The sequence below is a fragment of the Trichogramma pretiosum genome, unplaced genomic scaffold, assembly GCF_000599845.2.
Source record: "Trichogramma pretiosum strain Unisexual culture from Peru unplaced genomic scaffold, Tpre_2.0 scaffold97, whole genome shotgun sequence".
Classification (NCBI taxonomy): domain Eukaryota; kingdom Metazoa; phylum Arthropoda; class Insecta; order Hymenoptera; family Trichogrammatidae; genus Trichogramma; species Trichogramma pretiosum.
This window is the reverse complement of record NW_019640794.1, coordinates 477,641-489,721: the sequence shown is the minus strand read 5'-3', so window position 1 is coordinate 489,721 and position 12,081 is coordinate 477,641. Positions and strand designations below refer to the sequence as shown.

Here is a 12,081-nt window from a genome sequence, read left to right as displayed (position 1 = left end):
TGCGGTGAATCATTGCGATCGTGAGACGACAAGGCACGAGTGCACAATGTATAATTGTGAAAAAAAAATCAAAAATAATACGAGTTTATCATATAGGAGGTACAGAAATTTGTTTTTTTTACCGCAGTATCATCCGTTGCCCGCTGAACAATGTTTATTTTTATGGCCTTTGCGCTTTTTGCAACCCGATCAAAAGTAGCCACGAAGATAATGAAGACTGTTTGCTTGTGTTTACGTAGGGTACACATTTATGATATTATAATATACCGAAAAAATGCCTTACTAAAGTCTTTTTTCTCTTTATAAAATGCGTTTACAAAATATTCTCACCGAAAAACAAATTTCGTTTGAAAGCGCATTTGTGTCAACAGTCGAGCAACCCATTTTGCGGTATAATTTATACGTTTTTACTACACTCATTCACCCATCGAAACGTAATAAAATCCGTAATATAGGTGTATTGTTTTTTTTTTAATTCAATTTCATTGAAATTTTTTCAAAACAAGTTTTATAAGCTCTTAACACTTAAAAATGCGTATCGCGATACTTGAATAGTCACGTGGAATGCAACAGGTGGGGTCCTATTACGCATTTTTATGGGAGATCTATGCTGCTGCTGTGCTACACTCACGACTATGCCGTTGCTCGACTGTTTTCCCAATGAATTTTTTTTCTCGCATCAAGAGAACCCAACGCTCGTAACAAACTTTGTTTACATAACCATATAGTACAGCAGCAAATAACGCGTGTTCCCATCGTTGAGCATAAATAATTTTCATAATTTCATTCTTTATTATCTTCATTTTTAATTGTTATCGCTTTTTTTCAATAAGTTTCTGACCGATTCGTACGATTTTTCTTTCGCTTATATTCCTAAATTTTTATCAGTCAAATCTTTACATCTATACTCGTACGAAAAAAAATCTTGGAAGAGATCAACGTTGTGAGCCAAAATTATTGCACCCTCCCATTTTTATGCCGATTTTCCGTGAATAATTCGTTTCGATTTTCGATTAATGCGTAATTAAATTAAAAAACAAGCTTATGGACGATGAGTCGTTGCTCAAGGCATCATCTTCCTCGGTGTCAGCCACTTTTTCATGTAGTAACAGAAAATCGTCGAAACGTAGATGAGGACGAGTAGAGCGCATGTTACGCCTAACGCCAGCACCGATGTTTTTGTTGGACATGGCTCCACGATCGTAACTGTTTTGTCTTGAGATATGAAAACAAGAAAATGAAGTCGAGGTTAAAAAATTGACATTTATTCGTTTGTATACGTGAGGGACCAATTGAGTCGAATTGCGCATGATGAAACAAAAATAAACTTGAGCCACGAGCGCGCGATGGGACACTTTTTTTGTAACGATTTGATTGACACGAAAAATATAACTCACCGGCCTCGTTGAAGTCTATACTGGCATCATTCTTCAAAAACTGTGATTGCTTCTCATCGCCGAAGTCGAGCACGAGGATTTCTTGAGATAAGGTCATGTCATCCTCGTTCGTTGTATTTTCAAGATTACGCTTGCGCCTCTTACCCCAAGATTCAAGAGAATCACGGCCGTACTCGCAAGTAGCCTGTATGTGGTGTGCAGAAAAAATCATTCATGCGTTAAATTAACTCGATCTCGGATCTCTCGTAGAATTTTTCTTATGGATACATTTTTTTTTTACTTAAAGCTTGCTGTCGGGAGGTATGAGTTGCGTTCTCAAAATTCACCGAAAAAATGTGGCCCGTTTGCCGTGTTTAGTATACCAGCGATAGAGAAAAATATTTTGCATATTTACCGGCTCACACTGTCCCAGACAGTACTTGACGTTACATTGGAAAATGACACCGTAAGATTCGGTGAATCTGAAAGCTTCGTAAGACGACTGCAGCGCGTTGCCGTCGGTCGAGAATCCTGGGAATATGGACGAGTCGACCGGACATCTGTAAAGTATCGTGAAAAAAAAAAGAAAAAATTCAGCATGAGCATGATCAAGTGTATGTGCTCGTGTGTGACATTGAGCATCTGTTAAAAATAAAAATAAAAAAAGGTGAAAATGCGACGGCTCGCTTACCCTTCATCGTCGATGATCTGGAAAGTACTCTTGGCGTCCTTAGCCATGGCAACGCAACTACGAGCAAAAATGCCGTAGGGAGCTGGAAAAGCAGTGCACGATTTTGATTAATGCGTGCCGAATTCGGAACGAGATCGTCGTTATATTATATTATACGTACTGTCTTCTGGAATCTCGATTCTGAAGGTGAGCCTGTCACCGATCCTGACGGTCTCGACCTCTCGGGCGCCTCCGTCGAGTATGCGGATCTTGGGTGGCGGCGCCTCTGGTGCGCTGGTGATGCTGATCATCTCCGGGTCGCGGATCGGCATCATACCGAACGTGATGTTTTTCGACGTCATGTCGTACGTGCACTTGACCTTGTAAATTTTGTCGGCCTTGGTCATGACGACCGAGTGATGTTGTAAGACGACCGTGTTTGAGTACGTGCCCGTCTGAAAACCCGGGTCACTCTGAAGAAGATTTTAGGAATTTTGTGCATGAGTGCGCTCTTTATATACAATTGCATTTGATTGTGATGTTGCATTGCAAAATTTATAAAATTACATTGATATAATTAGGTACATTGGTACATTGCAGATTATGTGATGTATTGTATAGGTTTGAACGGTGCGTGATGGTGTGAGGGATGGTATGAAAGGTTCTACTATGTATTAGCGGTGCAACCTGGACTTTGGACACTTACCACGCTCTGTGTGTTACAATCCTGTCCGTTCATCGTCAAGTCGAGCCGGAAGGAATTGCTGTTGCTGACGTCGTTGTTGCACGTTTCCGAGCGTCCAAGAGCATAGATTCTTCCGTTGAACGGTTTGTTTGTGTGCACCTGCACTGCTATTCTTGTGTCCTTGCAGTCAACCTCGACTAAACGATACACATATTATTGTTTTAATTAAATTTCCTGCACCGCTGCTCTCGAGTGATAATATATGTGATTGAGAGGAAAGCTCACCATCGTAGCACGTGCCAGTTCTATCGCAATTGCTCCTCGTTTCGTTCCATATTGGTTCGGGGGTCGGAGTTGAAAGCGATGGCAATTCTGAAATGTCAGACGTTGATTATTAACAATTTAATCCGCATTTAGATTGCATAAGATTAAGCTGATTTACGGTGTTTCGAAAATTGAGAGTCGATCGAGGCGAACCAAAAGTACCGGTCACGTAACTTTTGACAAATCTTCCTCATATATTGTCAAAATTTTTCGTCATGCATTTTAAGCGATGCACTTTTTCTAACTCTCGCTCTCTTAACGAAAAAAAACTCTTTTTTGCACGTCATCGACGAGAATACCTATTATATTCTAGTTGATAAATATGCATGTATTTTGCATCTTTTTCCCTCTCTTTCATTTCACTCACGAATGACAGAGCGTTCGAAGAAAGAGAGGGACCGTTATTTAGATTGTGATATTTTTAAATGAGTGAGAAATCATGTTTAAATACTCTCGGCTAATTTAAATGCATCTCGTCGATATTGATCTCTTGTCCCGCTTTCAACTTATCAATGAGACATTTTATATCTTTAATAATTTTTTTTCCTTCCTTTTTGCCTCTCTTTCCCCCGAGAAACTACGTTGTACATTTAAAATTTATCTGTTTGTTTGTCCATATAAAACTGGCGTTTAAAAATACGCACGGCTCAAGTGTGAGAACGATTCGCTTCTTCGTTACCTTGACTTTTGCAATGAAACGACTGAAAAAGCCCACTTTTTTGGAAGGAAAAAAAGAGCAGGATCGGTAAAAGCCACAAGACACGTGCGCCGAATCGTGCGCTCCATGGCGCGCGCGCGTTTCATAGTTATGTCATCCCAACTATGCGATCACGGGGGCCGTATCGCGTCGCTTTTAATAGACTCGTAAAATGGCCTAGTGCACCGTTACCTGGCATTATGGTTTCACGAGATCGGCTAGAAAAATAGAGAAAAAAAAGTAGAGATAGAGAAAAGGCACTTACTCTCGCAGAAGTTTTCATAATAGGTGCCGACTCGCTCCCCGTTGTCAATGAGCGGCCTCTCGGCGTTGAGATAGGTCGAGGGCCCGTCCGGCAGGGTCCAGTGATCCAAGTGGAACAGGTGGCAATTGTAAGCCTGGCCCAGGGGGGCACCGCGATACAGGTAAGACCTGCAGAGGAACTCGTTCTCGATCTCGCAGGCGATCTTGCAGGCCGGCTCGTTCTGTACTTGCAGCTCTTTGTCCGTGTAGTAGTGCAGTCCCGCGTACTGGGCTATCTTGTCGTCGGCCACCCCGATTCTTGGCACTTGGAAGCTTCGCGTGCCTTTGCAGGCCTCTTTACCTGTTGTCACAGAGAGAGAAGCACATATAATGGATTACAATGTGAGCTAGCCGCAGGTTGCAGGATGTAGCAGCAGAGTCAGGTCCGTCGAGATTTTTCTTCGAGCTACAGTCTTTTTCTCTCTCGCATTTGCACGCATCGATTGTTATATATATTCGCGTATAGAATATCGGATTCCAGCGAACAGCTCGCATTCCCAAGCCTCCAAGTGCAGGCAGAATTTAATTTTATGTATACGAGGCACAATATAAGACCGTTAGCAGCAACATCGGGCCGAGCTGCTGCATTAATAAGCATAGCTGAGAATCTTCCATGATGTTTATGCGTTGTTATACATACCTTTCAAGCAGAGATTCTCAAAGTAATCGACGCCCTGAGCATCGACGAACTGCACGTACTGTCCGGAGGATCGGCGATCGGCGTCGCTGAGGTGGCACTGCAGGGTCACGTAATTATACTCGACCGAGCGACAGGTGAAGCGGTGCTCGTTGAGACAGGCGGCCAAGCAGGCCTCCTTCGTCGACGTGTAGATGAGGGCCAAGTCGTGGCCACGGATCATTTTGTTCGGTACTCGCTCGAATGCCCACGGTCGTATGCACACGTTTTCTGTCGAAATTTAATTTTTTTTTTTTTAATGAACAATATTTTTTTTAATATTTTTCATAATTCTAATGATGTTGGATTTCGTTTCTTTCAATTGGAGTGCTCATATTTCCATCGAGGAAAATTCATTGCCGCTTGCGAATCGAACATTCATCGACGATAATCACAGCTTAGGCAGAAATTTCCAATTGACGCATACGAGCAGAAAGATTTTAATTAGCTGCGTCGCTTGACTTAATAGGGCCATAGTATAATGAGATCGGTTCTTGTCCAGAAAAAAAGATATTTGCAATTGTAATGGCCTGAGCGAGCGAGAGAGAGAGAGAGAGCAAAGATAAACGTGTATACACACACAACCCGAAAGATCGATGCTATACGCGAATGCGCCGTGGTATCATCAATCGATATACCCATTAAATAAATAAAAGCCGCAAATCATTCCCGAGAAAACAGTTGAAGTGCATAGATTGGCTCTCTCTGTCTCTCGTTCGCTCGAGTTTATACAGAGTAGGAGTGGAAAAACAGGTCTGCGTTCTATCAGTCTCTGTCCTCTCGAGTCGTGTCTCGAATACACTCGAACACTGCACTCACACACTTGCGTGCAATGTACAGCTCTTATACGAGTGCAACTCGCGGGTACTATGTGCATGCATACATATATGTGCACGAGATACGCAAGGAAAGGACGAGAAAATTCGAAAAGAAAATACGAATGAGGACGCTCGGGGCTTTGGTTTCGTTTATCTGCATATATAGATCATTTCTTCGTTTTATAATATTAAATAGCTCGCAAGATAGAGCAAGAGAGAGGCAGGTAAAGTAGCTCTATGCAAGCTGACCAAGTAGCGCGACACACGTTGCTTGCTTGCGCTGCAGGGCTTGGCGCCAGATCGAAAGTGCGTCTCGTTAATTATAACTCGGATTTCGCGGAACGCATCCGCGCACACGGCCAAGTTACAAGTTAGCCACTAGTGGCGCTCCGCTGTAGAAACGATCGCACCATCGGTGCAGCAAAACTTTTGCTGCGCTGACGCCACACACACACGTATTGCACTATATATGATGTGCTGCGACTTGCTCGCACATAACGATCGTGACTTTTATACACGGTCGGGGGCTCGATGTCGAACGTAGTATAAGTAATGCATTCATTTTGCATTCTGTGTAGTGGCAGTAGTAGTAGTAGTAGTAGAAGTAGCAGTAGTAGTAGTAGTAGTTGTAACATTTGGCGCTGTCGATCGAGCAGCTCACGTCTCGCAAAATTCCGAGAAGAACGCCTGTAACCTCGCAACCTTTTGGCGCTGGCGCGATCGAATGTCTGCATGCTGTGCAGGCAACAAAACGTTCGCAGAAATACCGAGGCGAGCGCTGCAGCTTTGCGATTGTGTATACCTTGCATTCGCCTCACATAGGCGACGTTCCATCCGCGCTTCGGTCCGTTTCCGATCATCGACACGCTCTCTCACAACGGCTTGTGTGTGTGTGTGTGCCTTCGATGAATTTACCTATGTGCATATATTTACCGGCCGAGGGTTGCGAATACCAGGAAAAAAAAGAAAAGAATACAGAAATATTTCACCTCGTTGGCGTGACGAGCTCTCGCGCGCGTCGTAGATTCGAGTAAAGAGCCAACGAGTTGCAATCGCAACGATTTGTGTCTTTAGCTATAGGTCTATACACCGATCGCTCATGGGCTGAGAGAGAGAGAGAGAGAGAGAGAGAGAGAGAGAGAGAGAGAGAAACATTCCTCGAGTTCCAAACGAGCATCGTTCCGAGAAGGGAAATCAGTGATTCCTCGATTCTTATATTATATACCCCCGTGGATCGTGAAACTAGGTCTACGACGTCGTACGAGTTGTTGGCGCCAGTTGAAGATATTGTATATCGAGAATGACTGATGTTGTCAATTTGTTTGGATGCTATTTATTTATATACAGAATACGAACCCGACTCCTATTTTAACGAGTCGAGGGTGTAGAATATTCTAGCTGTACTGACTTTTTTAATAGCTCCACCGTCTCGGCTTTACTATTCTCAGAAAGAAACAATGAAAATTTCAATCCGATTACTCGGCTCTGGACTTATTTGGCGGATTTTAGTTTCTAATTGCATTTGAGCAGATGCAAATAACATTTATTTTTTCAATTATAGACAGTAAAAAACGAGATCCAGAAGTGATCTCTCATCTCGGTAGCCGAGAGCCTGGACCGAGACAAGCGAGGTGTTAAATCTACCGAGCTATTCATCACAATTTGACACTATCTATTAGATTTCAATTGTGTACCAGATGAGCATTGTAATGCCTCTTCGGATGAGTAATGAGCTGCGGCTTTAGTGGACGGCGCAAGATGGTCAAGGCATATTTTCTCTTTTCTATTTTTAAACGCTAAAAATGATCGCACACCGGCGTTTTTGAGCCGTTTCGGAATTCACAAACGTCGGCGTATTATAATGTGCGCACCGCGCGCGTTATCCAGTTCGCTAATTTTGCAGAAATTTCAATTTTTATTTCTATCGTAAAAACTAAAAACTCGAACAGGAAACACGACACGAGCGGTTTTAAACTCTTTTCTTCCTCGTTCGCGTATTATAATCAAACGAGTTAACGCAGTTAACGCCGATCGAGCAAATTGTAGAATTCGTATCAATTCGAATCAATTTTAACTTTGGTCAAAAATTTTAATATGCTTTGCGTTGAATTATTCATATTATAACTATAGATCTGCGATCTGCTTATTAAAATTTTTGGCTTTTATAGGAATAGCCCAGTGAAAAAAGATAAATAAATAGCTTGAAATAAAATCGCATCAAAAAATGAACGCGGACCTCTAGAATTTTTCTAATGACTGTCTTTGTAGATCGGAAGCTTTTCAAATATCCGCTTTAATGCCCAAGTCAACGAAAATCTCAAGCGCACACACGCGCTGAATCGTTTCCCACATCCTCGCTTTAATTTTCTGCGCGCGCTTGTGCGATTATTAAACGATCGCCCACGTCGCATACGCGGACAAATGAAAAAGAAATTGCTGTGAGGGTCACCGACGAGAGTGTATATTATAGTAGTAGTATAGGCACACACCACCAACCGCATCGATACCGCGCGCGGCTCAGCTCAAAAGTAGCAGCAACAGCAGAAAACGCACCGTGGCGGCTTATTTTGAAAAGAATCAAGTGCAAAGTAATCGGCTCTTCTGACAATTGGCATTGAACACGGTCCCATTCGTGTATACAAGGGATCTAAGGGACTTTTTTCTATTTTTTCGATACACACACACATACATGGGAGAGCAGCATACCTCGCTCTCGGCGTTTGGGAAGTTTTGATCGTGTGTAAGCGGCCCGCTTATACACATATTATACAGAGGCACACACGGGATACAATATACAGGCGCACGAGAGCAGGAAACGCTCGCGCGCGCGCGCACACATCTCGAGCATTTCTTCCTAGAACCGCCTCTATTGCCTCGTGTATAACCACGACCCCCTGTGTATTCGATTCATGTTGTATGTTTTCCGAGGTCGCGCGCGTGTGGGGATGTAGTGTACGTATAACACAACCTTGCGCTTGCGCGTATTCCCGAGCCGGGCCGTACATACAGTCTGCGACTCTGCGTGGGTGTGGCTACTGTGTAGCGGCTCCAGAGTCCACCTTTCTCACACCTCGAGAGCCGAGAGAGCCTCGCGTATGGTGCTGAGCTCGTTATGTGTTTTCTCATTCTCTTACGCGCCTTTAATTGCTTTCATCTCTAATGCGGAGAGTGACAAGTTCCATTTTTTTGTGTAATATGATACGTATTTTTATTTGAATAGACATTTCATTGAATAGCACTTTGAGGCACGCGAGCAGGATAATTGTTCGATTTATAAAAGTCATATAGATGATTAAGCTTGAGCTCTTATATAAAAAGAATACTTACACCTGTACCAAATGTAAACAATAGATTTAACGCCTTGGTATACAGAGTTTTCGGAGATTCGTGGTTTATCGATGGAATTAAATGCATTACAGGTATTTAATTTTTGGAAAGTTACATAAAAACGTAGTGTTGGAAACGTAAACGAGTTCACCGCGAGTGTGTGATTGATCACGGCTACCGGTCTTGTATATATGCCTAGTACATGCATAAATTAATTACAAAGATACCACTGAACTGGATAATTAACGAGCGTCGAAGCAACGATGCGTCGGTCCGAAGTGTGAAAATCTAGACGGTGTGAAAAAACGTCTAGTTGAGCGACCAACAAGCCTGTAATATTGCGGGTGCGTTACATGGCCCGATTTTAGAGAAAGTACCTGTTGTTGGCTTAATGCTCCGGCTAAACGCCGCACATCTGTTCGATTAGGAAATGGTGGAGAGTACGTGTGTACCAAGAGATTTCTTTTTCAAGCTCAACGGTCGTGTGCACATCGAAAATACATGAAGTACGATTCGCAGGCACATATTGCTCATACCGTAGATCGGCAATCGGTCCGAAATCAGGTCGATAATGTAGATCCCTCTATCGGCCTTATACCCTTTCACGATATACATCGGTTAAAAAGTGTATTACAAGTGCAGGCTCTGCGCAGTTGGTCCCTTACCTGATCGGATCTGCAATTTGGTCATGTAGTACATGCTGACGGCTCGCTGCGGCGACGAGTTCGGATTAGTGGCCGCCGTCTCGTTCTGAAGCTGACACAGGGTCTCCTGCATCGGTGCCAGCGGATTCACCACGAAGGAGAACGCCGCGGCCTGGCACTCGGCCTCCTCGCGGCACCAACCCTGGCACTCGTACAGCGATAGATTGCGCACGCTGTAGTACGTCGTGCCGCGATAGTCGTAGTCCGTGAGCTTCTCGAATGCCGTGCGCGCTGTGGAAAAATCGTTGATCGTTATTATTATTATTGTTATTATCATTGTTATATGTAATATGTAAAAGTAATCGATCACATCCGCTTACGTGCTTGTGAATATCTCAAGCTTCATCGTAGGCAAGTTTTTTCCCGCTTTAACGGTCGAGTGTTTATACGTAAAATCATTTAAACATATTTGTTGGAAAATACGATTTTTCTACTATTTTGATGCATTAGTAATTTCAAACATTAGCATTGGCATAATTTTCAAATGATTAATTTGTGGTGATTACCTGTTGAAGTGAATGAAGCTTGGTAACGTGAAATGAATGTATCTCTTGGTGTCAAGTTACTTATTGGTATTGGAAATAACTGTACGTGTGCAAGTGTTTCATCTTGTGTCATTTAAATTTAACATATGTTTGTGTTCTTGTTTAGATGACAATAGCATCAATATGACTATAAAAAATCTTCACCAAGCGAGCATTTGAGGCGCCAATCTGTTTTCATTTTCTCCATTTTTTTTCTTAATTTTCATTTAACAATAATTCATCTCGGCTTAACTCTTCATATTCGCGTTTTTGATGGTTTTCGGAAAACGAGCGGATGTAGATGAATTAGCTTTTTTTTATTCTCTGCTCATGCCCACTAACTTAACCATATGGCTCTAAAAACATTTGTTTCACGAATATTTGCAAAGTCGAAAGTTTCACCATATTAAACAAATCGTAAATCGAGTTATTTTTTCCCGAGGATGGAATCCAGGAAGGAACAAAAATGAACGAAAGAAAAAATAAAAATGAAAAAAAGATAAAAAAAAATAAAAAAGGGAAAAAGCAAGGAAGCGCAGGCAGTATCGAGCAGCAGATCGAGTCTCGCGGATGCATTTCTCGGTAACTAGCTTTTTACATACAATGGAAATCTATTTTTGCTCGAACCTCGCAACTGATAAAACCGAGGGATAAGGATCGTTAAATAATTCACCGGCTTTTCGTATCGTCGCTCGTTTTCTCGCGAGTCTCGCTCTCGCTCCTTCTCTCGTGATATGTCGATTTAAATAATAATTTTCCAGCCAACGCGGCGACTCGACGCGTCATCGTCTTTCCAGAAATATTGTCCGGCCTGGCACAAACCCGCGCGAGAGTTGACGTTCGCAAAAAAGGCAAAAAAATGAATTTATTATTGTTTTATATGTATTATGAAGTCTCGCCGTGTGCTTGCGCCGCTGCACTTCATCCCGTATGCGCGAGAGAGGAAAAGAGAGAGAGAGAGAGAGACGTGTATACCAGCACTTTGACTTTACGATGCTAGCTCTCGGATGCAACATTCTCACATCGATTATTGCCTTTATTGCTCGTGCTATCATCATCTTTCTTTTCTTACGGTATTATACGTACATACGTATACGTACATAGATGATACACGGTGTAGCGTGTATGTGTGTGTATTTTATACGCGTGTGTAACTATATACGCTCGCGCGTTTATTTGTGCGTGCGAGGATGCGCATATAGTAGGGAATTATTTACGATATTAGTCGTGTGGGTGCTTATTATTATTAGCGGTATATACGCGCACGCACAGCCCGGCTCGCAGACGCGTACTGCAGCAACTTCCTGAACGATTGCAATGGTCAACATTTATTTACCATATTTCTCACAAAACATATTTTCATATATAGCAACCACATGCGTGCGCGCGTCGGTATTATGCATCGCGAGAGAGAGAGTTTATGGCAAAAAACACTAACGCTACGCACGCGTAAAATCGAATACGATCGTACATAATGTATAGTAGAAAAGTATTCGTACCTGGACCAGCCAATGCGCCGCTGAGAAGTGCGAGTATGAGAAAACCCGAGGTGACGTAGCTCATCGTTCGCGAGTCCATCTGCAAAAAGAAAAGAAAAATCCAGACGTGAGCTTTTTTGTATTTATACATCATATATCTTATATTATGTGTATGATTCACATAGATCGCCGCAACGGCGACGTGAACTTTGCCGCGCAGCCGAAGCTTCATAGCAAAAGCCAGTTTTGTAATAGTGGTGGCTGGTTTTTCAAATTATTTGTGTATAAAAACAATCGTCGCTCGATGATCGTTACACAGATGACTTATTGTCGACTTTGAGAGAGCTCGTGAAGAAACTAATTTCTACTACACTTCTTGCGCCTAGCTAGAATCACGGTGTTTCCTGCTATTCTGTTTTTTCTACTTTTTTCCAATCACCGTGTCAACGGCCGTGTCTATATATACTTGTCTGTATACTATAGACGAGTCTCAATCTGG

The 12,081-nt window shown here is 42.6% G+C and overlaps 1 protein-coding gene across 1 annotated transcript; it reads right to left on the bottom strand.

Moving 5' to 3' along the window:
- Positions 1-1,063: 1,063 nt before the first annotated feature.
- LOC106650204 lies at positions 1,064-11,682 on the bottom strand. Its single transcript, XM_014368114.1, has 12 exons — positions 11,604-11,682; positions 9,542-9,811; positions 4,696-4,962; positions 4,018-4,356; positions 3,717-3,725; positions 3,017-3,103; positions 2,753-2,928; positions 2,228-2,501; positions 2,068-2,149; positions 1,792-1,936; positions 1,398-1,581; positions 1,064-1,215 (listed from the first exon to the last, which is right to left on the bottom strand). The coding sequence occupies exons 1-12, from the start codon at positions 11,680-11,682 to the stop codon at positions 1,064-1,066; spliced, it is 2,064 nt and encodes a 687-aa protein (XP_014223600.1).
- Positions 11,683-12,081: the final 399 nt, after the last annotated feature.